At 40.4% G+C, this 26,776-nt stretch overlaps 4 protein-coding genes across 10 annotated transcripts; 2 read left to right on the top strand and 2 right to left on the bottom strand.

The window, feature by feature from the left end:
• Nucleotides 1-61: 61 nt before the first annotated feature.
• Nucleotides 62-4,079, top strand: LOC103968599 (uncharacterized). 2 transcript variants are annotated; one of them, XM_065129264.1, is made up of 3 exons: nt 62-533; nt 1,556-1,795; nt 3,380-4,079. In XM_065129264.1, exons 1-3 carry the CDS (start codon nt 195-197, stop codon nt 3,881-3,883), a joined length of 1,083 nt encoding a protein of 360 aa, XP_064985336.1. In that variant the 5' UTR covers nt 62-194; the 3' UTR covers nt 3,884-4,079. The 2 variants fall into 2 exon arrangements, with proteins under 2 accessions (XP_064985336.1, XP_009380138.2); XM_009381863.3 differs by having other exon boundaries at nt 65-533; nt 1,517-1,795.
• A 2,807-nt stretch (nt 4,080-6,886) lies between these two features.
• On the top strand, nt 6,887-12,579 carry LOC103968600 (sucrose synthase 2). 4 transcript variants are annotated; one of them, XM_009381866.3, is made up of 16 exons: nt 6,887-7,027; nt 8,105-8,241; nt 8,487-8,616; nt 8,701-8,852; nt 8,946-9,141; nt 9,469-9,587; nt 9,736-9,952; nt 10,026-10,121; nt 10,244-10,417; nt 10,526-10,642; nt 10,723-10,889; nt 11,007-11,231; nt 11,305-11,623; nt 11,740-11,984; nt 12,066-12,204; nt 12,300-12,579. In XM_009381866.3, exons 2-16 carry the CDS (start codon nt 8,144-8,146, stop codon nt 12,354-12,356), a joined length of 2,451 nt encoding a protein of 816 aa, XP_009380141.2. In that variant the 5' UTR covers nt 6,887-7,027; nt 8,105-8,143; the 3' UTR covers nt 12,357-12,579. The 4 variants fall into 4 exon arrangements, with proteins under 4 accessions (XP_009380141.2, XP_009380139.2, XP_018675321.2 ...); XM_009381864.3 differs by having other exon boundaries at nt 6,964-7,125; XM_018819776.2 differs by having other exon boundaries at nt 6,968-7,125; nt 8,110-8,241.
• A 2,185-nt stretch (nt 12,580-14,764) lies between these two features.
• Nucleotides 14,765-17,017, bottom strand: LOC135625630 (ethylene-responsive transcription factor 1-like). Its single transcript, XM_065130681.1, has 3 exons — nt 16,656-17,017; nt 15,131-15,990; nt 14,765-15,029 (listed from the first exon to the last, which is right to left on the bottom strand). Exons 1-2 carry the CDS (start codon nt 16,915-16,917, stop codon nt 15,167-15,169), a joined length of 1,086 nt encoding a protein of 361 aa, XP_064986753.1. The 5' UTR covers nt 16,918-17,017; the 3' UTR covers nt 14,765-15,029; nt 15,131-15,166.
• A 1,614-nt stretch (nt 17,018-18,631) lies between these two features.
• Nucleotides 18,632-26,250, bottom strand: LOC135584154 (AT-rich interactive domain-containing protein 4-like). 3 transcript variants are annotated; one of them, XM_065129265.1, is made up of 15 exons: nt 25,098-26,250; nt 24,827-25,018; nt 24,476-24,529; nt 24,204-24,292; nt 23,849-24,125; nt 23,711-23,767; nt 22,906-22,937; nt 21,614-21,749; nt 21,364-21,537; nt 20,425-21,054; nt 20,208-20,345; nt 19,991-20,089; nt 19,295-19,395; nt 19,122-19,212; nt 18,632-18,913 (listed from the first exon to the last, which is right to left on the bottom strand). In XM_065129265.1, exons 1-15 carry the CDS (start codon nt 25,224-25,226, stop codon nt 18,788-18,790), a joined length of 2,325 nt encoding a protein of 774 aa, XP_064985337.1. In that variant the 5' UTR covers nt 25,227-26,250; the 3' UTR covers nt 18,632-18,787. The 3 variants fall into 3 exon arrangements, with proteins under 3 accessions (XP_064985337.1, XP_064985338.1, XP_064985339.1); XM_065129266.1 differs by having other exon boundaries at nt 19,122-19,209; nt 25,098-25,371; XM_065129267.1 differs by lacking the exon at nt 20,425-21,054 and having other exon boundaries at nt 25,098-25,371.
• Between the last annotated feature and the right edge of the window lie 526 nt (nt 26,251-26,776).

Genomic DNA, 26,776 nt, shown 5'->3' on the forward strand with positions numbered 1-26,776 from the left:
AAGGTAATATCTTTCGCTGGAACAATAATAGAAACAGAAGGGAAAAGTAGAAAGAAGACATTCGCTTTCTCAATGTGTGCCTTTCGATGTCAGCTACCACCTGTTTTCATTGCCACTTCAAAAGGGGAGGAAGAAGAGATGCGTGTGTTATGTGATGCATTATTTGTTTTAGGCAAGAGGGAATCGAGGAAGAGATGGCGTCGGAGAGCGTGGGATCCGCCTGTGGTCGGATTCAGGAACCGAGGAAGCGGCTGTTCCCCGAAGAGGCAGGAGGAGGAGGAGGAGAGGAAGTGACGTCCGGGAATACCCCCGTCAAAGAACGCCCCAGGAGCTACAAATGCTTCGCTTGCAATCAAGACGGTCACTTCGCTCGGGACTGCCCCAGTAAGAGGGGGAGCCCCGCTGCCCTCGGCGAGGCGGAGCGTCGGGTGTACCCCGAGCGGCAGTGCCCTTGTGGGAGGGGGCCGTGCGTCGTGCTCATGTCCAGGACAGCCAAGAACCCCGGGAGGCATTTCTACAGCTGCCCCTCTATGGTGTGGTCGATTGTTGCTTCCTTCCTTCTCTTTCATTTTCTTTCTCTTTTTAGAGGGAATCAATGATTGTCAGTGGGAGGTTTTTTTTAGCTTGTTTGCTTTTTCCCACTATGTCGGTGCAATTATCGTGTTCGAAATGGGTGTTTCGGTTTGATTTTGGAACCTCTGCATCACATACTTCTTTTGCTGGAAGCGAGTTCTCTTGTTTTTATTGGACGCTGTTCACTAAAAAAAGGGGTCTTTTTCTTTCACTTGTATTTTGAGGTATGCTCGAAGATGTGTTTCGGACCAGCTTTTTGTCTCTGTTCTTCAACCTCACTTGCCTGAGTTTGGTTCGAATCCTTTGCTTGCTGAACTGCATCTGGTTTGCTTTCTTTAAGTTTGCATTGGATGTTAAAATTAGTTCCTTTTTACTGCACCTTCCGAGTGTTTTGTTCAACAAGATATGCCTTTTTTATAGAACTGATTTCTTGAAATTTGCATCAAAATTCGCTGCAAAAAAGTTTCAATTTTCACTTTTACCTAAATATAACTTTTCCTCGTTGAGCTATGGCTTTTAGTGGATTTTAAAATGCCGAGGTTTTGCATTAACTGAGAAGAAATATTCCACCTCGTTGACAGTTCTTTTCTCTTTGAATGTCTACACTTGTTCATATCCAAAAAATGATTAGAAGTGCTTAATTGAGAAAGAATAAGATTACTCCTTTCTGTAGCATTCTTCACCAATAATTTGCACTTGATTAATTATGGGTGCAAGGGACAAGACCATGTTGACTTCCTTAATTGCTGTAGAGAAAATCAAGAATTTTGTTTGATTCGAATACTCTTTGGTTTTTTGTTGGAATCCATAGTTCTTGTAATGCTTTTCTTATTGTTTTTATCATTTACCTTACCAAAGAACTGCAGCACATTCTTAAATTAACAGGCCCTAGGTTGAGTGAAATTTAATTCACAATTCCCCATCCTCTGTGCAAATCTTTTAGTTTGAAGAGAAGTGTGGTTTCTTCTTGTGGTGTGATGAGGCTGACTGCAATCAGCAGCGTGGATTTGGTAGTTTGGTGAAACTGAATCGGCAGCATGGTCTGAGCAGCCCGGTCAAGCAGCAATGTGGTGTCAAAAGCCCAAACAAGCCGTATCAGCAAAATGGTGTAGCAGAATCTTCATATCCCATGTGTGCTTGTGGCGCTGGGAAATGCAGACTCTTGACAATGGAAAATGGGGTTAATGCGGGTCGTAAATATTTCGCCTGCACGATAAAGAAGGTAATTCTGGTTTGCATTAGTTCATCATCAACTTTTTCATAAGAGATTGGTTTTTGTCGGTTTAAGATGAACAAGATGCAACATAAGATCTTTCTGCATTTCCAAGCAATTAAGTTGTTTGTTGATTGAACCACTTTTTCTTATCAATTCTGGTTTTATTTAATATTTAGTTTAGTTAATGGATGCTGGTTATTATGGTATCGTTGATCATCTTCCTATCTTATGATGTAGTGGCTGCTATTCTTAATGGCATAATGGTGTTGCCATGATGAGAACAAAAAAATTTTGTTTGCCTCCTTTCGGTCTCTAGTTGATGCTTCTTATCATAATAAGTTGCAAATGTTATTCATCAAATTTCTTTTATGATCGTATACTCCAAATTCTCTTTTTATAACTGAGCTTCTATTTGGATCCTTGTTTTGTTTCTTTGTCATTTTCCATCTGTATGTTTTGTTTGATCAGAGTTGGAAATAATATGAAGATACATCATTCTTTCCTGGTGGTCAAGCCTGTATTTTGTTTTTCTAGGCCTGAAACAGAAACAATGAGTTTGTGCTTGAAATGCAATGCTAGATCTGGGGACTTGGGACTTAGCCCTGCAATTAACACCAATAATTGAACTCCTCGCTTCAAATTATGTTTTTCATATGTTTCAGAGTGGATTTGAAATATGACATATACTAATGATTTCCATTTCATGGCACAAGGCAGCTCATATCCTTTTGGATGATATGTCCCATATGGTGCTGGTTGAGATAAGACAAATGTATTCCTTGTTTTAGTGCTTCTAATTGTGTGAGGGAACATGTGATTTTGTTCTCTGTTTTTTTCTTTTTTCCCTACTTGTAGCATTAATATGATGAACTACTACCAGCTAAGGACATGATTCATGATCTCAGTGCAGACAAATATTTTCAGTAGTTTATATTCCATTTTTTTCTTAGTGGAGGATTTGATCTCAGATTGGGATCCTTCAAGTCGTCAGGTGTGGACCTTTGCATTATCTTTTATGCATCTGATTTTGATATGCATGGAGCCTACTGCTTAAATACAGCTAAACAAAAAACAACAACCTGTGGTATCCTAACGATTTCAGGTCAGCCTTAAAGTTTCTACCGCTATTAAGGGGGCCACATCACTAGTTAGACTAAGGGTATCAAACTTATTTTCTTTGTTTTTGACCTACATTTTGTAGGTATCTTTATCTATTCTTCCAACTTATAAATTCAATTTATCCAATCAGGACATGCATGGATTTGATACTGGTGAAAATTTTGAAATTACTTATCTTTGCAAGAAACAACTTTAGGAATCTCAAGTCTGAATGACAGAGATGGTATATATAGTGTTCAGTTATATTTCCAACCTATAGACTTCTTTGCAGGGTGTCAAAAAATGGTTTCATAATTATTTGGGATGGCAATATGCAGTTCTATTTGGTGAAGTCATCATGCATTCAGAATCACATATGAATGCCTGATACCTTGGTTACATTTTGCTTTTCATGGATTTCTATCCATATCTATTTTCTGTGTTTGCTTCATTTTATGAAGCTGAGAAACAATCTGGATTTGTCTTTCTCAGGGTCAAGGAGCATGTAATCACTTCCAGTGGCTTGACAGCCCAGCAAAACAATCTGACGAAGAAGTCTTTGAGGGACAGAACAAGATTGCAACGCCAGAGAAACCAGTGACACTCCAGATGAATGATGGAACAGGACACGGTCACTTGGGTCAGAATACATCGCTAAGTTTTTCTTTCGCAAATGAGCCTAGGGTACCAAAACTTGATGATCGTAGAGCAGCAACAACTGATGACGAACCGGAACCGATGCTAATCGATGTATCACGTGTTCTAGAGACACCACTGTTGTCACCAAAAAGAGTTCGTAAATCCAGCAACGTAGGTTTATCTTCTCCCCTCAAAAGACTTGATTTACGTGATCGAAGTCCAGGTGCATCGACTCCTGAAAAATGCTACAGGTGCGGCAAAGAAGGACACCGGATGAAGGAATGCACTTGGTCTTTTCGTCCTACTTGCTTCAAATGTGGCAGGTGCGGTCACTGGACAGACGATTGCACTGCTTGAGCTTGGCGGATGATCTTGGTCTGTTGCCAATTCTTCAGCTGTTTATTATCTTTGTATGTGGTACGTATCAAACAACTGGTAAGGAAAGTATTGCCTACTGACTTGCTTGTGTATATTTATCTACTGATTACCCATCTTCACAAAATGTAACAGTGCCTGTTTGTTGCTATAGGCCTTTCTAATGTGAACTTTCTTATGCCTTTGTTGTTCGATATTGTTTTTTTCTTTTTTGGTGAATTGAACGAGCAGAATCACTAATCTTTTTTGTCTCCATTGAGACATCATGGTGATTTGGAAAGCTACAATTTTGGTCAGGGATGATAGCAGCCATGGACTTGTGCTGGCTACAACAAGAAAAAAGATGACCTACTTGTTTTAAGGCTTATGTTCTTACATCTGCAAGACTATGCCCATTTCCCCACTTGATGTTTATCTTCCACGTGTTCCAAGTCATTGAAGACGATGCTCACCGTAGGTGTTCTTCCTGCCATGTCTAAGAGACAAGAGTAGCTGCAGTAATAGAGACGGTGCTGATACGTTCCTTTCTTCTGGACGACGTGTGTCGATCGATCTTGTTCCCAGGATCACCAGCAAGCAATTGAATCTCATTCAAGCCACTTCTTCAACCACAGATCGAAAGGCTGTACTCTTAAATACCTTCTAGTGATCATTCTTTCTTTCTTCTTCTTCTGCACACAAACGCTGCGTATAATTGCAGTCCTCGAAGCAATCGACACCTACTGTTGACAGCACTAACAATGCACTTAATTCAACTTTTGGTGAGGGCTCTTCGGAAACCTAAGCACCAGCTAATGGCGTGGGGGACGAAAGTGAGAGAAGGAAGCAAAGGCGGAGAGAGGGAGAGAGAGGTCGCAGTCCCTCCACTGCAGCATGTGACCTTGTATCGGATCCTGGACCAGGGTTGAAGCTTCACGTGGAGAGGGAAGGAGCAGTGGATGCTTCCATGCACGGTTAAGCCATCGTTTTCCTTGGAAGCTTTGCATGCATGTCTCTCTGTGTGACATTACGTACGTGTATTGCGGGAAGATAAGATCTCATGACGAGTCATCGAGAAGTTTGCATGCCCACCTTATCCCGATGGGATATAATATGCCCGAAAAAGATACAGCACCGGTCTTTCCATCCAGCGTTGGTCACGGCGAGGTTGCCGCTCCACCCGACGAACCCCAAAGCCGCTCTTTACATGATTGCAAGGCCTTTACGTGCAATTCCAGCAACGACGGAGGGCCCCCCTCCTTGCGCGCGATCCAGATCCGGCGCCCACGCCGTGGGGCCCGCATGGGGTGGACCCTGATGTCCTCGACCTATATCATATCTGGTGGGGGAGTCGCTGTCCCTTCACCTCATGCTTGGGGAGTCGAAGTTACGCGTTAAGTATATTAACACGATGCACAATCAATTAATTTATTGTTTTTTGATTGCAGGTTTGATTGAATATATTTCAATTTATGCTCAATCTTGACTCTAATATTAATTTATATTTTCTTCTTCTTCTTCTTCTTCTTCTTCTTCTTTTATTTCCTAGGACGTCACCTGAAAAGTATTTGACGTCCCGAGAGTTCGGTCCTCTTCCCTTGCGAAGGGATGTCAGCGAGGGTGCATCATGACAACATGTTCACGGTCACATAATTCACTCTTGTCCCCCCCTCTCCTTTTATTGCCGTGCTGTTCTCCTGTTGCTCGGCTTCACAGAAAGAGAAAGGAAAAGAAATGCCCATCTTTATTACACTGCCATGTTCTTGTCCTTATTGTCGTTGGTGGAGAGGGGAGGGAGGGGGAGGGGGAGGGGGAGAGGGATAAGATCAAAACACTAAATCATCCAAATACCATCACATCAATGTGTTGCAGGAACAGCGTTTGTTGCTACTTCACATTAGGCATGCACAATGAAATCATCATCACATAATAATTTCGCCGTTTCTTAATCAAAACATCACTTTCTTTGTTAGTACATAATGCTGTATTATTATGAAGCTTTGGCGTGACATCAATCACCTTCTCCATGAAATCACTTGTCACGCCTAACGCAAGTTTCTATCTACTCTCAGCAAGGTGGCAGGCAAACCCAATCCAAGCTTATCCGGACAATTAAGTCGGACGTGGGTCCCATCAAATTCAATGACCATCAAATTCCAACCCGTTCTCCATTTCCGACTCAATTATTCGACTCGATTTCAGGATCGGGTCAAGAATGTTTCGATCCGATTCGACCCGACCCATTACATCGCGTGCTGGGCCCCAGCCTTTATCCACTACCTCCTAATCGAAACTAGATGCGGGAAAAAAGGTCAAAAACAACGTGTCCCAAGGTATACTCGAGGGTAACTGGGCCCCGCCTGGATCCGCCAATGGTTTCGCCCCTATGCGCTCGGAAAACCAGGGTCCACCGGTTTCCCTAGTTGGAGCCAGCTCAGCGCGCGGGTCAAAAACTCGAGGCCCGTTTGCCCGGAATTGACCGCACGGACACGCTCGGCCGGGTCGGTGGGAATTGAAATCGGATCCGGGTCGGATTCGCATCGGGCGACATCTCATGACATGGTGAAGCGTGAGGAAGGTAATATTATCGGGTCGGATCCGAAGGTCGGGATTCGGACCCGGGGTCTCGAGGAAACGTTGGCCGTCGCCCGCCGTCACAGTTGGGGGAGCTTTGGTGCGGTAGGTATATACCGATGGAAACATTTGGATGTTCCACGTGAGATCGAACACAATTCTACTCCTTTCAACGATGAAAAGGAAGGTTGAAGTCGCCTGTGAAGACGGCATGGAACAAATCGCCAGTCACGTTCTCTTCATCTTGTTTGTTTGTTTCCTCGAGATCTTGTTTACAAGAAAGCTACGATTTTGCTCTGTTTCTCAAGAACAGAACACGCTGCAGGTACTGGATTGTGATGGAAAGGCGGTATTTTTTGGCTTCACCGGAACAGCCCACTGCTGGAGAGTGGTTTTTGTGCAGAAACCGAGGAGGGCGAGGTGACATTTCACCCCCCACCCATTTTCTTCGGTTAAAGAAAGCCAAAGGTGGGACCTTTTTGGGCGTATAAAATGGGGTGGAGAGGGCAGCTATCCTCACCAATCCATCCCGACTCCGTTCACTCCGTTTTCTTGATTCCTCTTCTGTTGCGTGTAGGCGTTCTTCTTTTTCTTTTCCCTCCTCCGTTTTTATCTTATTTTACCCTGCCTCTCTTTCAAGCTTCGGAGCTCATTTGGCTCTGTTTTGGAAGGTAAAGCTCTCTTCTTGCACCTCGGGAGAACAGATCTGTTCGCGTTGAAGTTTGCAGCAGAGTTGCTGCAGGGTTTTTCTTGCCCAAAGTGCTGCCTTTGGCCAAGATTCTGGCAAAATTTCCCACTGAGCTCGCCTGTGTGGGAAGGTGCGGTTGGTAGTCATGAGAGGACGGGACCGAAGACCAAGTTTTGTTGGTAATACTAAGATTAGTCGGAAAAACCCACAACAACGAGAGTTCTTGTTCTTGCATTCTTCCAACTCTCAGCAGGAAAAGTAAGAGGGAGATCAACGTTGCTACTACAAAATAACGAAGAAATCTCGCTAGATAGTCTTTCTTTTTCCTGCTACATTACCCGTAGGTTTACAGGAGTCTTTCTGCGATGCGTCGAGAGACAAATGGTGCACTCTGCCGTTTTCCCCTGTCTTTTCACGTTAAATAACGAAATCTCCTAAGAAAACCTCAGAGAAGCCACGCAAAGAAGCTGATACGAAAGCCCGAAAGTCTTCCTTTCTCTCTGTCAATGCGTTATAACACGTCTCAGATCTGAAGAGAAACCGTGGCTTCTCTCTCTCGCCGCTTTCCTTTCTCTGCTGTCCGTTGGAAAGTGTTTCCTTATTATTGTCGGTATCATCGATGTCACAGAAAAATGATATAAAGACGATTTTAAGTAAAGATTAATTCACTCTATCATTGATTTTTGAAATATGCTTTTAGATTCTTCTTCTTCTCTTTCTCTCTAATTAATTGTAGCTTCCTGCAAATGGTTTATTATTATTCCTCTTTCTAGTAGATGTGGCTCGTCTTTCCTGCGTCATCAGCTATGAAATCTATGATTTGTATTGCATTTTGGAGGATCTCCTTGTGATCCTTCTTAGATCTTCCATTATCTCTATGGGTCTCAGCTAACTCTGTACTAGATCTGGTGCACTGTTATCCGACAACACTATCTCGTTGACTTCTCATGGTTGCGTTGCAGTGTAGGCTGTTTGAAGCTTGAAGGAGCGCAGGGGAAGCAATGTCTCAACGCACCTTGACCCGCGCCCACAGTTTCCGGGAGCGCATTGGCGATTCCCTTTCTTCCCACCCAAATGAACTCGTGGCTCTTTTCTCAAGGTTTGCAGACATCTCAGATCAATATATCGTCAGTCCTTTCTGATGGGTGTTGGATTCATGCATACTTGCTTGGCTTAAATTGCTGCAAGAATCTGAACTCATTGGTCATTGATCTGCTTGATTCATGCCCGTTCCATGGCTTGTTAACATAAAGGATAGCCAGATCTCCTTCCATACATTTATACATAGATCTAGATCCATGGTGGTGGATCTTCTTCGTGTCTGATTTAGTCAACACATGGCAGGTTTATTCAGCAGGGGAAGGGGATGCTGCAACCTCATCAGTTGCTGGCTGAATACGCAGCTGTGTTTTCTGAAGCAGATAAGGAGAAGCTGAAGGATGGGGCTTTTGAGGATGTCATCAAAGCAGCACAGGCATGAGTTTAGAGAATGCCTTCTTCTTTCCATCAAAATTCAGATGGTTGACATTTTGATAACATCACATTGCCTTGGATGCAGGAAGCCATAGTCATTCCTCCTCGGGTCGCCTTAGCTATTCGTCCGCGGCCTGGAGTCTGGGAATATGTCCGGGTAAACATCAGTGAGCTCGCGGTGGAAGAATTGACTGTGCCAGAGTACCTGCAGTTCAAGGAAGAACTTGTTGATGAAAGGTAGGTGATGAAAGATCAAGAAATAAATTTCCTTTTCCTTTTATATTTATAGTGTGTTGATCATCTTCTTTTATTTTTCATGTCCTCTTTCAGCACACAAAATAATAACTTTATTTTGGAGTTGGATTTTGAGCCCTTCAATGCTTCATTTCCTCGGCCCTCACTATCAAAATCCATCGGAAATGGAGTGCAGTTCTTGAACCGACACCTTTCCTCGAAGTTGTTCCATGACAAAGAAAGCATGTACCCCTTGCTTAATTTCCTCCGGAAGCACAACTACAAGGGCATGGTACTAATTTCTTCTCTAGATCCATATCGCACATATATTTATCTTGCATTTTTCTCAAGTAATTATGATTTCGGTTTTAGCATTATTGAAGATCTGCCCTTGAATGTATAAATGTCAAATGTAGAACTCAGGAAAAGCTATTCAAGCATCTAATGGAAATTACAAAGTATCTTTCCAATAAGAAAGTGGTCCATAAACATAAAGCTCATGCTTGAATATAGATATATAGCTACCTTCATGTGAGAATCTAGTATTCCTTGCTGCTGGATCATGTTATTAGATTGTTTGAATTATAGATATAGTTATTCAAATCTGCCATGCATGCAGTCGATGATGCTAAATGATAGAATACAAAGCCTTAGTGCTCTCCAAGCTGCATTAAGGAAGGCTGAGCAGCATCTATTGAGTATCGCATCTGACACCCCGTACTCAGAATTCAACCACAGGTAACTGGCAATATGTTTCTTTTTGCCTTGTTCAATTTTCTCTGGCTATTTATGAAACCGAAAAATATATAGTAAAAGTTCTCCCTGTGATGCAAAGGTGTTTTGAGATGTTGTGTTTGATCACTTTATATTATCTGTCTGGTTTTAGATTCCAAGAGCTTGGCTTGGAAAAGGGTTGGGGTGACACGGCTCAACGTGTGTACGAGAACATTCACCTGCTACTGGATCTTCTCGAGGCACCTGATCCTTGTACCTTGGAGAACTTCCTGGGGATAATTCCTATGATGTTTAATGTCGTGATCCTTTCTCCGCACGGCTACTTTGCCCAAGCTAATGTCTTGGGGTATCCAGACACTGGTGGTCAGGTATGACTAAATCCTAAAAGGTGTAGACGTTCATCAAATTACATTTGCTTCTCACAAGGGCACTGTTTTGCAGGTTGTTTATATTTTGGATCAAGTCCGTGCCTTGGAGAATGAGATGCTCTTGAGGATCAAGCGTCAGGGGCTAGACATCACACCTCGAATTCTTATTGTAAGATCGGAACGAGACAAAATAAGCACTTTCCTATGCTATTTGATCTTCTCCAGTCCTTAGAAGACCTTGCATTATGGTCGATATAGCCTGTCTGATATGACATTATTGGGGTGATACAGGTTTCCAGGTTGCTTCCTGATGCAGTAGGCACCACATGTGGACAGAGACTTGAGAAGGTCCTCGGAACTGAGCACACTCACATTCTTCGAGTTCCATTTAGAACAGAGAATGGAATTATCCGCAAATGGATCTCCCGTTTTGAAGTATGGCCTTACCTCGAGACGTACACTGAGGTAAACCTTAATCATGTTATCTTTGTTTTGCATATCTTAATGGCTTTTGTATGGATCTGTTGTGCTACACATGTTTGCGAGGGTTTATCGAGGTCTTTTTGCTGGTAGGATGTTGCAAATGAGCTGGCAGGAGAACTGCAAGCCACCCCCGATCTAATCATCGGAAACTACAGTGACGGAAATCTAGTATCAACATTGCTGGCACATAAATTAGGCGTCACCCAGGTTTGATTTTTTTCGTTTGACTGCCTTGCCTGCTCGTTAGACTTGGCAGAAGTTTCATGCATTGTTTCTTTCACATGCAGTGCACCATTGCTCATGCTCTGGAGAAAACCAAGTACCCTAATTCAGACATTTACTGGAAGAAGTTTGAGAATCAGTATCATTTCTCTTGCCAATTCACGGCTGATTTGGTCGCAATGAATCATGCTGACTTTATCATCACTAGCACCTTCCAAGAAATTGCTGGAAGGTACCGATCGCGATAAAGAACTTTCTGCTAAAAAATCAAGTCCTTTGTTTCTTTGTAGAGTACTAAAATGACTATTGGAATCTGATAGAAATTTCTCTGTATCCTGTATGATTTCAGCAAGGATACCGTGGGGCAGTATGAGTCTCACACTGCTTTTACTCTTCCCGGGCTCTATCGAGTTGTTCATGGAATTGATGTCTTCGACCCAAAGTTCAACATTGTCTCTCCCGGAGCTGATTTGTCCATCTACTTCCCGTACACAGAGAAGCACAAGAGACTCACTTCCCTCCACCCAGAGATTGAGGAGCTGCTCTTCAATCCTGAAGATAACACTGAGCACAAGTAATCACCTGTTCTCTCAACTGAATTTACTGTTCTTCTTGGCTGATGCAGTGACTGACTCGAGCGTCCACAGGGGTGTGCTGAATGACACCAAGAAACCCATCATATTCTCCATGGCAAGGCTGGACCGAGTAAAGAACTTAACAGGTCTGGTCGAATTCTATGGCCGAAATGAACGCTTGAAGGAGTTGGTGAACCTTGTGGTGGTGTGTGGAGACCACGGCAAAGAATCAAAGGATCTCGAGGAACAAGCAGAATTCAAGAAGATGTACAGTTTCATTGAGAAGTACAACCTGCATGGGCATATTCGATGGATCTCTGCCCAGATGAACAGGGTTCGCAATGGCGAGCTCTACCGATACATTGCCGACACAAAAGGAGCTTTCGTCCAAGTACTACTTGCCACCCTTCTTTGTAGAAAAGGAAAAGACATGATATTAACATTTGAAATCTGAATTATCTTCCGAGCCAAAGTTTCACTAACTTGTCTCGCTTTGCTGTTCTTTAGCCTGCCTTCTATGAAGCCTTTGGACTCACTGTTGTCGAGTCCATGACCTGTGGGCTGCCCACCTTTGCAACTGTTCATGGAGGACCCGGTGAAATCATCGTCGATGGAGTTTCTGGCTTCCACATTGATCCTTACCAGGGTGACAAGGCTGCTGAAATCATTGTAAATTTCTTTGAGAAGTGCAAGGAAGACCCAACCTGCTGGGACAAAATATCACAGGGAGGCCTGAAGAGAATTGAAGAGAAGTAAGATCTCTTCCTCCGAGTAATATTTTTTGTTACCAAGGCAACAGTTATCTAACCTCTGCCTTCGAACCAAACACTTAGGTATACCTGGAAGCTCTATTCAGAGAGGCTGATGACACTGTCTGGAGTTTATGGTTTCTGGAAGTATGTCTCCAACCTTGATAGGCGCGAGACTCGCCGCTACCTTGAGATGTTCTATGCTCTCAAATATCGCAATTTGGTAAAAACAACACACCTGGCTTACTCCATTTGCTTGCGAAGCTCATTGCATAGTCATCTGACTGATGTTTGCACCGTTTCAATCTGTATTTTCAGGCCGAGTCTGTTCCTCTGGCGGTAGACGGAGAAGCTGCGGTTAATGGCGCAAAGTAGCTTCGAGTAGGAAGCATCATTGCCATTTTGATCTGTTTGTTTGCTTATCTAAGATTGATAAGGGAGGAGCTTTCTTCATGAGTTGTTCTTCTTGTTTCAATTGATGTGAGGGCTGCTTTTTGGCAGAAGTCGAAGTTCTTATCTTTGTAGTTGTCAATGTGCTGTGTAAGGCCATAATGCCATTTTATGCTGCAATAAGAGTAGCTTCCTTTTCATTCCAGAACACTCGAAATATTTGAATGTGTGTATATGGTGTTCTTATTTCAGGTAAGCAGCAGATTCACAGGTGTTATCAAGCACAAATAGCATTCGAAGAACCGAAAAATGCATCAATAACTTAGCCAGATATCAAACAATTCAATGAACAAGGGAATCAAGTACAACTAGCATTCAATAACAGTGCAAGAAATCAATAAGTTGCTTCCTTTTCATTACAAATACTCCATAGGATTTCAATCCCCGTGTATGGTGTTTCTTATTTCAAGAAAGCAACAGATTCACAGGCATTATCAAGCACAAGAAGCATTCAAGAACCTAAAGCTGCATCAATAATTAGCAAGATATCAAACGATTCAATGCAGAGGGAATAAACACAAATAGCATTCACTAACAAAGACTCAGCTGGTGACTAGTACTATCAGGATCGATCTAGTATTGAACATGATGAGCGATTCAAAAAGTAAAAGATGTCCTGTGAACCAAGAAAGCATGTCACTACATGAAATCAACATTGGATTGGACTTTTTAAACTTGAATGAAGAACTTATGAAGAACTTATAACGACTAGATGAGTCTGACTATCAAGTTAGCATTTTGGTCCGATGGTTCACACTTGGTCATCGCATTTGGCTAGCTCGTGACAGTGAAAAAGTCAGCCTTGATCTACCTAAGCAGTGATGAAACAATGACATCCGATCAAGTTTGTCAAACATGTGAAATAGTCAATGGATTCTTCTTTATTTTTCTTCTTAAATTTCCTAAAACTTATACAGACTTGACCTTTAAGTTTTAAGGCTTGAATGAACTTATAAGAGCTAGATGAGTTTCACACCATTAACTTGGACTCAAGCATTTTGTACCAATAATTCATATTCAGCAATAAATTTATGGTTAGTCATTCACATGGAAACAACGAAAAAAGCCAGCCATGAGCTACCTAAGTAGTGAAGGCACAAGAACAGCTAAATTCCTGCTATCTCAATCAGACATAAAAGTCAATGGACTCTTCTTTATATATATATATATATTTAAATTTCCTTTAACATATACTTCTACTAAGAATAAAGTCCAACTATGAATGTTTGTCAAAGTTGAGCATGATACATGAGCAAGAAATTTCCTAACCAGATTGCTTCTTTGATTAAGATATTTGTGTTGTTTAGGCGCAAATATCTATGATTTGCACAATAAGTCAAAGAAATTTGTCGATAAGCGGTATGTCAAAATAATATTTTTCTTCATTTAGTAAGCACCTGAATAAGATGAAGTGATAGATCGCCAAAAGAATAACGGTTTGTAGCATCATTTTTAATCAGATCTTGCAGTCGCGGTTAATCCATATGCCCTGTGGTCAATTTCAAACTCAATTCAGCATAAATTTTCATGTTTGTATTCTCAAAATCATCCTCGGTCCCTAAGCAAGAGCTCTTCTTGCCCTGCTCTATTATGCATTTAGGTTAATTACATTCATGCATTCAGGAAAATGGAATCCCAAGTAGATTAGATCCCCAAAAAAGATGTGTTGTGAGCTTACAGTCCCAAAAGAGTTGTCCTTCCTAAGAACCAAGTGACAAGCATCAACAAGTCAAATACTTGTGATGTACCTAATGTCTTCTGCATCTCCAACTGCATCATATTAAAAGAATAAAAGCATCAAAATATGTCATTGTGTACCAGTAGATGTTCCAAAAGTGTCAAAAGACCATGTCTTGCTTTCGCCAATCACAAGGGTGGTTTCCATGCAAGTGAATCCTTGGTCTGTGCCCTCTCCACAAGAAGCTTGAAGAGTTGAGACAACCTCTAAGAATCTGCAAGCCATACTGCTTTTTCTTGTTGTTTGTCATCACTAAGCAGTAAGCAATCAAAGGAGTGCAAAAGATGCAGATTCTGACAATATCACCAATAACAGCATATCTAATTTACCTATTGCCAAAAACTGCCAATCCAAAAATTGCCACCCATGAATTTGTCTGTGGCATCCAAAAACCATCTTTGGTCAAGCATCAATAACCAGTTTTGAAAAGAAGAGCAAACACATCAAAGATCTCCAACAAAGGAATAGAAACAACATTAGGAATTATATCTTCATAAACCATTGACCACTCTGACTTCAAATTCTTATCAACCATAAGAGATTAGAAATTGCTTAAGTCATGATGGCCATCAGTAACCAGATTTCGATCAAGCTCTCATCATAAACCACACACGCTTGATTGCATAGAGTGACAACAGTGGCAAAGTTCTTAAAACATGTTCCAAATCAACATGGAATTAACTTGCAAGAAAGCATTATTTATTACACAACGAGAAACGGGTCCAAAGACTAATAATTGAGATACATCACAAGATAACAACAAGTGTTCTTGAAGGCACTTTTGCACGGCAAATTACAAGAACTTCATGACAGCTTGCCAATGTTTCCAGTCCTCCAAAATCCTTCATCAACATTGTATTCTGAGAAAGGAAACAACATATAAGGGACAGCTCATTTTCCAAAATGAAGTATACATTTAAGAATAGTTCAACAACCTAACTAAGATCATTGAAATTCTTACATTTATTTGCTCTTTCTGGAACACCAATGGCGAGGATCATATCCCCTCAGTAAACACTGCCTCCATAGGCAAGTCATCGAAACTCCAGAGATCCACACCACCCTGCAACAGTTCACCACCAAATAGGCTGTCCATTGATGCATCTGAGCTCCCCTCAAAGTATGGGGTAGGGAGGAACTTCATGTATGGTTCATTGGCATATAACTCCTCGGAGAGTTCAACTCCAGAAATATCACTTCTCAGTTTCTTGTGAGGGCCACCATCTTCAAATAACTCAGGTTCGATAGGAGCAAGGATTGACATGATCTCTGGGGTCTTGGCCTCAAATTCCCATACAAAGTCAGCATAACCAAGAGAATTACTTCCCTCATCAGAGTGAAAATTCAAAGCAGCTTCTTCTAAAGGTGCTGAAGACTTTATTGTGGTAACAGGATTCAGGTGATCAGGCTTCGTGAGTTCCTGATCTTCCATGAACGTTGAATAGAGTTCAGAATCTTGGTCACAAAGATAGTTGGAATTCTGGTTGCAGTCAAGTTTTTCCAACACCTTTGGTTTTGGTATTACTGAAGCAGTAGGCTTTGATGAGCGTTTGCGTGAACTCAATGATGCTGCTCCTGTCGGGAAGTTCACCTTGGCATTCTTACCCCGAAGCCGATGGGCTTCAGCGTCGTAGGCTCTGGCAGCCTCTTCAGCTGTGTTGAAGGTTCCAAGCCAAACACGAATTCCTTTGTTAGGATCTCTGATTTCAGCTGCCCACTTGCCCCACGGTCGTTGGCGGATTCCTATGTATCGATTCTTTCTTTTTCTTTTGCTTGATTTTGTGGCGAGTCCATCAAGATATACAGACTTTGGTGAGCCATCTGCAAACCAAGCACAAATTCGAAATGCTACAGTAAAAACTCAGAGATTCTAATTGAAAGAATATCATCATCCTTTTCTTGCAAAGTTTCCTAAATCCACTACAAATCATCGGGTGCCTTATTTATCCTTAGAATAACAAAGTTTATATTTTTCTAACAAAATCGGAGGCTCTATTAGGTATTTGAAGTATCCAAAGAACTTAACTTCCGAAGTCCAGTAATCATCCAATTGCAATGAAAGAAACACCAAAAGCAGGTCTTGCCCATCACTATGCATATATGATGGAGCAGAATTTACAGATCCACGAGGCTGTTTTCATGTTGTTCTCATTCCTCACTTTTTGAACTGCCATAATTCTTAGAAAAGTCACGAAAAATAACCTACATATCAACCATTTAACTGTATTTTATAGATTGAGGATTGCATACTATGCAACAATACTGTAAAAGTAATAAAATTGATGCGACAAGTAAATCGGTGAGGAAACTATAAGCCCAACCATAATAAATCGCTACAAGATCCCATCTTTTCCTAATAAATCCTCTGCGCCTACAAAAAGAACCGAACCCGCAACTTTTCGTACGGCTATTACCCATTCCTAGTCACGGAACATCCGATGTAACGGAGAAAAGAAGCGTCTTTTGGGAAAATTCGCTCGAGTTACCTCGCGGGAACGGGGCTTCCGATCCAAAGCCGAAGTGCACGCCATCGAACTCGTCCACCTGGGTCTCATCGCTGAACTCCTGGAAGTCAGCTTCGAAGTCGTCGTCGTCGTCGTCATCGTCCGGGACCTCCACCCCTCTCCGACGCCTCCCCGTCGTCTGCTTACTCTTCTCGAGGCCCGGCCACAGGTGCTCCGCCATCACCCGCCGCGAAGCCACCGTCGCCAGCGGAATGAAGTCGGAGATGATCGCGCCCCCACACATCTCTGGAACCTCAAAAATCGCTCTTTTACAGCTTGGAATTCTTCCGACTCCCCGTCTTCTTTGCTTCTCTCCTCATAGTTGAAGAAGAAGGGTTTTTTATAGGAGCAATTGCCAGTCGGCGGAGAACACAGACAGAAGACGAGAAAAAAAAAAATTTCTAAATATAAAATCTATTTCTCAAAATTGTTGATGGATTGATTTTAATTTTATTTCTTTGTTTCACACACACAACATAAAGATTAAACATTTTAATCTATAAAATATTTTTTTGAAAACAGAGAAAATAATATATCAGCTAATTAATTTCACACTATAGGAGGAGGCAAAAGAGAAACAAACACAAGCCAACTTGCCATATGCACATAACCAAAGAACAACTAAGCTAAGATTTTGACATGTTTACTACCATGACATTAATAACAATATACTGACAAGCCTTATTTTCAGCAAAGTTAACCATTTAAATTTGAAATGTGAAATTATATTGTCATACTATAAATTTATTTACACACTTGCATCCTAAACTTTATAATGAAATATCCAATATTAGAAGCAAGGATGACATGTGCATCATGTTTGATCTTATCGATCCCCTCCATCCAAGATATTTGAATGGAACTCTCTATTTGGACTTTTACAACTTGGTGAACAAAAAGCCTTCGCTTGATGAGACTTCAATTGACATTTGAACCCTTGGAAAGTATTACATATATAATTTTCTCTGAAGTTAAAAGTTTAGAAAATGAAGAGTCAAATAATTGATTAAAAGAGGTAAGGATATTTTAGGTATTTAAAATTCATCGATAATCATGATTAGCAATAATTAACATGAATTTAGCACACACACACAGATATATATGACATTTATATAATTTAAATATTTTAAGGATTATATATATTATATAGCATAAAAACATGTGCAATGAGTAGGGAGTACAATACAGGTACTTGGAGTTAGGCCGAGGTTGACCATAAATAAATGAATGATGTCGAATATTTATGAAATAACGATTGCATATGGAATGATGTCATCATGTGTATACATAGAGAGAGAAGAGAAGAGTGCATGGGTGGCAACAAGTTGGCAATAATAATGTGACACTTTGGTCAATGATTAATTAATATTTGAGGCTTGTGCCCACCACGTCCTCTCCACTTTAAATAAGGTTTTTTTAATTGGAAATGGTATGTTTCAAGATGTAATACATGTATTATATATATATATATATATATATATATATATATATGTTTAATGTGGAAATAAGTTGGTGTCTGAGTCGTGGTTAGACTTTGACTTTGATCAGTTTTTCCTCTTAATTCTTTCACATGCGTTGTCAAATGTTTAGCAACTAATTGAAGTAGTAACTATGCAAACTCTCATCAACATAGATTCAAATTCTACTCTTTCATATCGTAAACGAAATGGATTATCCAAAAATAATAAAATCTATAATTTGCATGTCATTTACATTTAATGAATTAAGCTGTTGGCTTGGCTTGAGCTAGACTTACCTGTTATCCTCTAGATTTGTTCTTGATTCAAGACTGGATTCAGGGTGCAGTAGAGTGAGGAAAGCATATGGCCGCAGGTGTCCACCAAGACTAGTTGCCCTTTCTTGGAGAGCCCACATTAAACTGTATCTCAAACTGCATCCAGATGAATAAATCATAACAAGAATGATAGAAAATGGATACAGTTTATCAGCAGGAGGGGTAAAACTAAATATTTTTTCTTGCATTTATACCATCTGCACTTGCTCTAGATGTCAGCCTAAGATTAGGCAAGCAACAATATGAACTGATACATGTTATAACCCCTGACAAAATTGGGGATCTTCTCTTACACAAGAAAAAGAAGGAAATTAAGCAATTATTCATGTCGTGGAAGAGTCATGGCGTTACAAAGTCCATTCGCCACCTTCTGGGACTTCCTCTTAGAGTTCGAGAGACTACAGTTAGGGCAAATATATTCCAAGCCATCTGTCTTTGCATAATCCTGTCGAAGAAGTACAAAAAGCACACATCACGTGTGGAATTCTAATGTTAATGTTATTTCGATGGTGATAAAACTTTGTGATAAGAGACCAACTCCCTCCTCGTCATGAGAAAGAAATGCAATGGGATGCAACATAATAGAGTAGTAGCTTCTACCGCCCATTAAGCATTTCGTGTTCAGTTGCAACTGTTGGAGAAGGGAGACAAACCTTGAAAGTAGCCAGTCCCTGCCGCCTATCACAACCAAAGTGAGCCCATTCACCGCATAAGCCACAGTTCACCCAATCACCAGGTGTGCTACTGCAGAAGAATCAACATATAGTTGAACATATTTTAGAATAGAATACACATGGTTCAGAAAGAAAATGTAGTGATTGTTTACCTATGACATAACAAGCAACACTCTCCATCCACATCATCATGTGCTAGCTCGTATTCCAAAAGATAAGTCTCATAATGTCTCTTTAATGTATTTCCAACACCCTGGAGTCAATAACAAGAAGACATTAAAAATTCAGTTTCGTAACAATGTCTGCATTATGCAAGTCACCAACTGTAATTGATTTCTAGGAGGCTATCAGGTGATAACTTAATTGTAAGTGCATAGATGTCTAGTGGTAAGATAAATCAGCCTTGCTAAAAATACATCGCAAACTCAACTTTCCTAATCATATTAACAAATCATGACCAATCTTTGTCTGTGACAAGAGAAATTAAATCCACAACCTAATTCAGTTACTTCTTGGACACAAACCAAAGGAATTATCCATAGGCCAATAGATGCTCTGACAGACTTATTTCTACAGCCGAAGGACTGGGCTTACATCTTAACATGCTTGCAGATTTCAGATATTCGCCCTAAGACAAAACAACCAAAGGACATGGTAATGCTACAATTTCTTGTACATGAACCAAGGGAGATGGTCATGCCACAATTTCTCTGACGAACAACCAAGATCAGCGGACTTGCATCTTAAGATGCTTGCAAATCTCTATGTTTGTGATTGGATCGAACTACCATAATATGCAACTGTTCTAGGCATTCAAACGACTTGTAACAATGTAAATAATAACTTACAGTCATTCTATTTGAAACCGTATAGTTTCGCATCTTTGAGAAAACCTGACCTTTCCAGTTTATGCCATTCCCAACATAGAAACCGCCTCTAGAAACAACCTGCAGAAGGATACATGTGCATGCATCATACTATGAGATTGTCATGAAAGATAACATATGATCAACATCAAAAGCTGAGTTGCTTCTAAAAAAAAAGATAAAAGAAAAAAAGACACACCTCTCTATACAAGTTGAACAAATCCAGGCGTTTTGCATTGAGTATGGCATCAGGAAACTCGGATATTCCTCCTTGGGGTACAAGCCGACTGTGGCCCCTGAGGATTAGAAACTGCATAACATCCTCGAGAAACTCCTCCTATATGATAGAGAAGGGAAAATAAGGTCAAACGTGGATATGCAATCACATTATGGCCAAACAGGCGGCATATACTTACTTCAGTGCAAGCTTGAATCGAACATCTATTACATCCATGTTTTTTCAATGGCAGAGGATTGATAGATATGATCTGTTGTGCGTGAAAAGAACTTGATGTAGATTTTCTGTGTGTCAAAGGAGCACGAAGTGTATTATGCTTTGCATAAGGCACAGTGGACAGGTTAGTTTTTGCCTGGCTTCCATCAGGCATATCCTCCTGAACTCCCGAGAAGGGCAATATCTTATGCCGCCGGAAGCATGGAATGGGCTTCATTGTAGCAACCTTCAATCTTTTCTGGCCAATCATGGAGGGCATATGAATCCCTTGGCACAAGCCAACTTCCTTTTTGACATCCTGATGATCTATCATAAAGATTGACCCATTTGCCCTCATGGTATGGCCACGGGAAATAGGTCTAGTTTCTGAAAAAGGCTTGGACCTTTTCCTGAAAAGAGATGAAGACAAAGTGGGCAGAGGAGGAGACAATTCATATTGAAAGCAATACTCTTGCTGTTGCCTATTCCAAAAGAAACGAAGGCGATCAGCATCTTCTTTCTCAAAAGAAGCTACTGGAACACCCTGTATGCTGGCAATGCCAAGAGTGACCAAGCTATGGTAGGAGACTTCTGGTGCCAGCTGTTTTAAAACCTGTACAATGGCTACATCAGATACACAATGATCATATTGTTAAATCCAATTATTGAAATTGCCAAATAGGATCACGAGAACAAGGTAATGGTCGGTGAAATTTTGTTTCCTTTTACCATTTCTAATAGCCATTGCTCTTAAAAATGGTGAAAGACTGAAACAACTGGATGTTGCCATACAAAAAAATAAAAAATTACAGGAATAAGAAGACACATTTTGTTCAGGGAGAAAGGAAAATTGCACCGACGTCATCAGTTTTAAAAGATGTTATGTTAATAAGAAAGTAAATGCAAAAGGAGAAATATTAACCTGAGCAGCCCAAGATGGTACTTTCATCCGGACCTCAAATGAAGAAGCACCACAAGCTATAGAGACAGAAGGCAGAGGCTCAAACAGAGATGGTTTGTTTTTGTCACAATCTGGAAGAACATGAACTAGCTGTCTTTTCTCGATAAGTTCGCTTTTTATGTGACTTTCTAATAGCTGCAGATTATGAGAAAGTGGCTTAAACATAGAAGTCCAACAAATTCGCAGGAAACATAACATTTTAAGATTTTACCTGGTCATTAAAACATGTCTGTGCACTTCCAGACACTAAGACTGAAATGTGAGTGGAACTACAAGTTGTGAGATCACAGCGCATGGTAACTACTCCACGAGAGAGTGATCCAGCTTGAAGAGGAGGTGGTGCGGCACTGATGAGCATTGTCAACATTCATCAAACAAAAGCAACAAGCACAAGTTCATATAGCAAGCGTAATTATCAGACATGATTGATGGTCGTCTAGAAAAGTTATTGCCATTATTTAGGTAGAAACTTGTCCAGCAGAATATTTAATTTGGCGCTATTGTTGGTCCAATTAAGTTGATGACAGAAGTCATCACATATGAAGTCCCAAGCAAACTAGGAACATTACCGATCAATAACATGAGAATCCATCTTATACAAGCCTTTCCTATCAATATGAATTTAGTAACTCAACATTAAGAAAGTTCCAAGGAAAACTACATAAAATTTTGCAACAAGCTATCAACTTAAAGTGAAACCTGTCAAAGCAAATAATATGAGAGAGAGTGACTGAGACAGAATGTATTAAAACCTATAGTAGAACTATCTGACTAGTAAGAGCATTTATCTTCATTGCAACAATTTGGGACAAAACAATCTCAGAATTCCTGCTAAACACAATAGAAGTCTACAATAAGAATAGGCCAAATTCCAAACATGCCTGCCGGTTTTCTATCAGATCTATCAAATATCCAAAAAATCAATCCAGATAACATGATCATGATCAATATTAGAGCATATTAGCCAGGAATCCAAAGAACAATTGATCCTAACCAAAACTAACTAAACCAATCAAATCCAAACCTGGCTGATTTAGGTACACTTGATATTCAAGTGCCCAAGAAAAAGAAAGAAAATGAACCATAATTAACAAAATAGAGAAAACAATGCCATGAGATCAATACTATATCTTTTTGGAATCTTAAGCCCTCTGCAAAAGGTGAATCATCCCTTGAATTTCCAAAAAAAAAGAGAATTATTAACAAATTTCAACCACAGATGTCTTTTGTTTCTATCATTTAGTTGTACTTTTTAATGTTATTGATGATCTAGAATACTATAGACAACTGATTTGAGTACTCATCAAAATTGTTGTACACGTTAGTGTGCACAGAGGTTGTTGTGACAATCCAAAACCATGATGCCTAGGTTGCAATGGGTCAATCTCAATGTCATCTCAAGGCCTGTCCTCAATCTATGGAACAATACATATGAATTGAAAAGATCAAGCATAGATAGTAGTGACCAATTGGAATAAAGAAGTATGGGGATGGTAGACATACCTGATTCGATTGTGAAGTTTACTCCCACGAATCTGAGGCAACAATAAGAGTGTAAGAAAAGTGATATTGATGAATTTCGGGGTTTTATAAACTACTAAATTATTCAACAGAAAAGATGAGGCTAGTTGGAAACAATTCTTGACAATCAATTCAGAATTTGTTATTGAACTTAGGCATTTACTTAGTCCTATAAATGGTCTTAATACGAATCTGGCATGCACAAAAATAATTTCACAAGTGAAAAATCTAGTTTAGTTAAAAGTGAGGTATCTAAAGCATCAAGAATGCAATAACTAAATCTTTTAAGATACCAGTGTCTTGCATAAAGTAATAACTAAAATCTTGTCATTGCTATGGTCCTGTAGATCTAGAAATCTTTTAGGAAACTTTTTTATCCTGCAGTGCTAATAGAAATGAAAAGTTTATGCAATAACACATTCATTTGACAACAACTTGTGGTTGATAAAGACGCAAGATATTTGCTCTTGAAATACCCTCTCAAGATGTTTAATGACTTTGACAGCATTAAACACTGACTTGTGACCACATTTAGTTAGAGAGTTTCATCTAAGGTATTAATGTTCACCAAAATTCTTAGAGAAAAGGAATGAGATTGGGGAGGTGGCAACTTGAAAGAAGCAGAATCCTATTAACGTTCGCAAATTGTGTTTGGCTGAATTCTTATCATTCTTGCTGAAAGAAATCCCACGCATCATGGGTGAAAAATAAGACATGAACTTGATTATCTGTAAAGCAGCCAAACTATTAAGACAATAGCAAGCCAATGATGCTACATAATGCTTACTTCAATGTTCAAAAGGGCATTTAGGCCATCTTCCAAAGAACCTGCTAGGCATGCATCCTGACAAAAGGAGAAATTGTGAAAACAATGGGAACAGCTAGTACACATGTATTACTTCTAAAATAAAAAACTTCCTCTCACCACTGTACAAGGCACTCCGCAAACAAGCAATCTCATATCCACATCATCATCATAAATTTTTGTCACAGGAAGAGCATCAGATAAGATTTCTTCTCCATCCTCTTGAACTCTATCTGGAATAAGAATATTTATCTGAGGTGCACTTCCCAATAGATGTGGACCAAGTTCACCATTATCCTTTTGCCTGTTAGCTGGCATAACATAGTTGTTCCGTACACAATACAAGCGGAAAGATGCATGAGCAAGCTGGAAAGCATCCCATGCATGGCTACATGAACTGCACATAACATGCCCAACCATGACATTTTTAAGTTCCATTATTCAGAGGGAGAATTGGAAGCACAAAAAAGAATACCTCTGTACGACAGACAGAAGGGCTTGGCGGAAGTGAGAAGCTTCATATGATGAGAATGCATTCTTCCAATATATCACGTATGGAGTCCCCTAAAAAATAACAATGCCTAAAATCAACACTAAATCAAGATGAAGACACTATGTGATCAACTCCTATCAAGTAAAGCATTTAATAAGAAGCTATGGGTCTTTTGAAAGGTATATAGACAAACTATTTCTTAATTGCTTTCAAATGAAAAGGCTGAAGTTCAACCAATATCAATATCTCTCAACCTTAGCTTGTAATGCCTGCGCAATCTTTTCACCATTAGGGACTTCCAGATAAATCTGCAACCGTGATCACAGGTCAACAATCAACACATTCAGGATACAATCAATGCTGAATAAATTATGAAAAATGATACAAGTTCTGAAAAGGTATCATTTTGCATTCCTAATCTATCTAAAGCCAAAAAGGATAAAAACTGATTTGCATGTTTCAGAAAGTTCAAAGAAGCTTTAGAGACACATATGCAGTGGGACATAAAACCTAGAAACAACTAAAATACAGAGAAAGATACTGAATAGGCAGTTCGCCGAATTATTCCTCTGATATATGAATTTGGATAATTTAATGGGGCTTACTATTGTTGGAGATGGAGGAGCCATGAGAGAACTGAATGTCTCAGCCTCTGACACATCAATGCCCCCCCAAAACAATGTGCCAATTTCTTCCTCATTTTCCAGCTGCTCCCCTTGAAAGTACAAGATATTTGGTTCTAATGACTTCTGAGCATTGCGAAAACTATCCATTGTTGGATTAACAAGCGTGTGAACCTGCATTTGAACACGATTTAACAACAGAACAAACTCAATAGGAGAACAAAATGATCTGAAATTCACCGAAAGTACAAACCTCAAGGCGCCCCGAGGAAACAAGCTCTGGAAACAAAGACAAATGCCCACGTTTTACCTCCCTTCGTGTCTCAGCAAATTTCCCACATAGGACTGCAATGAGCCTGCAAGCTTGCTTCGTCTGATACATCGTTCTTATACGACATCAACGAGTAAAACAACCCAGCTATCTCATCTTCCTCCCCAAAGCCAATACCTTTCCGCCAACTTCCAGTTGAAACCAACCGAAAAGGAAACGAAGAAGCTCCAGTACTACTCCCAAGTCACGCATCCAAGAAAACCAAAATGGGACATCAACCCTAAATCCCTTCACCCAAGCTTCACGATTCCAAAGCCCCAAATTGCAATAGATCCCACAAAAATTCCGCCTTTCGGCGTCCGAATCGCCCGAAAACCACCTGAAACGGAGATCTAGTATCGCAAATCCAACAGAAATAGCTAAGAAAACGAGGGATCGACGACCCCCTAAAACTCCGAGGAGAGAAAAATCGGCTACCAAAAAGAGGGCAACGACGCGACGAAGGGTAAAGTAAACGAAGGCTAAAACAAATAGACTACATATATCTAGAGAACGACGTAAAGAAGCCCACGCCCGAATCATAACCCAAATAGACTCCCTGACACGGGGTCAAACCAAGAACCCCAACAGAAAAACGCAACAAAAGCATCAAAAATTGAGACAATAATTAATACGTGACAGAAACAGACGGAGAGAGAAGGCGGAAGATTCCGCGATCTACGATAATAAAACGGCATCTTAATCAATTGATATCCCCTTCTACGCTTCTGTACTATCGCTCAGAGGAAAAGAAAACCAAAAAGAAAAGATGGGATTTTTATGGATGGGCAGCGGAGATCTTCGGGCGCGTGAACGAGAGTTCCGATCGCTGTTGGATTCGGATATCGGGTTTGATTCCTCGTTCGAATTTTTCTTTTTCCTTCTTTTTTTTGGTTTTCCCGATCGGATTCATGACCGCTTACTGCTGCCTCCAATTGCACGAAACCACCAAAAGAAGAGGACTTGTATATATAATCTTGAACTTTGATCCCCATCCACTTCGTCTCCGCGTCTTCCAATCTCCGATGATTCTTGGATCGCTTTTGATGTGGGGTTTGGGATTTGGATCGCTTGATGGACGTTGAAGTTTTGTGTGCAGTTCGATTGATGTTCTTGGCCCGTGGTCGGGGGACCCCCAAACCCACCACCCACCCCCACCACCCCACGGCACGTGCTGGGGTTGGGCATCACGTGCTGGGGCTCGCTTTGGTTGTTCCTCCGGATGCTTGTAACGGAATGGGATGCCTCCGATAGGGACAAATCCACATGGGACCCTTTGCTGTTTAACATGTACTGTATCGCACGCACTCTCTCGCGTGTTTTCGGATATAACTATACTATTATTCTTCGTCAAATTAAATTAACGATTTTATATTACGATAATGCGTTAACGATCACTTATAATCCTGTGTGACGTGGCAGACTCCTAATGTTTTTTTACCCCTAATAGTCCTATGGATATGTAGTCATTTGACATAATTTTATGTTCATCATCAATGACCTAACATAACCTTTCAATTTTTTTATCCGGTCGAAGTTTACATGCGATAATTATTTTTATAAAAAAATTACATACGATAATAAAAAATAATAATAATTATCATTAACGATATAGTAAGAGA

The sequence above is a fragment of the Musa acuminata genome, chromosome BXJ2-10 (assembly GCF_036884655.1).
Source record: "Musa acuminata AAA Group cultivar baxijiao chromosome BXJ2-10, Cavendish_Baxijiao_AAA, whole genome shotgun sequence".
Lineage (NCBI taxonomy): Eukaryota > Viridiplantae > Streptophyta > Magnoliopsida > Zingiberales > Musaceae > Musa > Musa acuminata.

Excerpts from the sequence above, each read along its gene's own strand:
- LOC135625630 (XM_065130681.1), bottom strand. The coding sequence starts at position 16,917 with ATGTGTGGGGGCGCGATCATCTCCGACTTCATTCCGCTGGCGACGGTG. Across the intron at positions 15,991-16,655 it reads GGAAGCCCCGTTCCCGCGAG|ATGGCTCACCAAAGTCTGTA; the intron begins GTAACTCGAGCG and ends CTTGGTTTGCAG.
- LOC103968600 (XM_009381866.3), top strand. The coding sequence starts at position 8,144 with ATGTCTCAACGCACCTTGACCCGCGCCCACAGTTTCCGGGAGCGCATT. Across the intron at positions 10,418-10,525 it reads ACCTCGAGACGTACACTGAG|GATGTTGCAAATGAGCTGGC; the intron begins GTAAACCTTAAT and ends TTTTGCTGGTAG. Across the intron at positions 10,643-10,722 it reads ATAAATTAGGCGTCACCCAG|TGCACCATTGCTCATGCTCT; the intron begins GTTTGATTTTTT and ends TTTCACATGCAG.
- LOC135584154 (XM_065129265.1), bottom strand. The coding sequence starts at position 25,226 with ATGTATCAGACGAAGCAAGCTTGCAGGCTCATTGCAGTCCTATGTGGG. Across the intron at positions 22,938-23,710 it reads ATGCCCTTTTGAACATTGAA|ATTCGTGGGAGTAAACTTCA; the intron begins GTAAGCATTATG and ends TTGTTGCCTCAG. Across the intron at positions 21,538-21,613 it reads AGACATGTTTTAATGACCAG|CTATTAGAAAGTCACATAAA; the intron begins GTAAAATCTTAA and ends CATAATCTGCAG.
- LOC103968599 (XM_009381863.3), top strand. The coding sequence starts at position 195 with ATGGCGTCGGAGAGCGTGGGATCCGCCTGTGGTCGGATTCAGGAACCG. Across the intron at positions 534-1,516 it reads TCTACAGCTGCCCCTCTATG|TTTGAAGAGAAGTGTGGTTT; the intron begins GTGTGGTCGATT and ends CAAATCTTTTAG. Across the intron at positions 1,796-3,379 it reads TCGCCTGCACGATAAAGAAG|GGTCAAGGAGCATGTAATCA; the intron begins GTAATTCTGGTT and ends TGTCTTTCTCAG.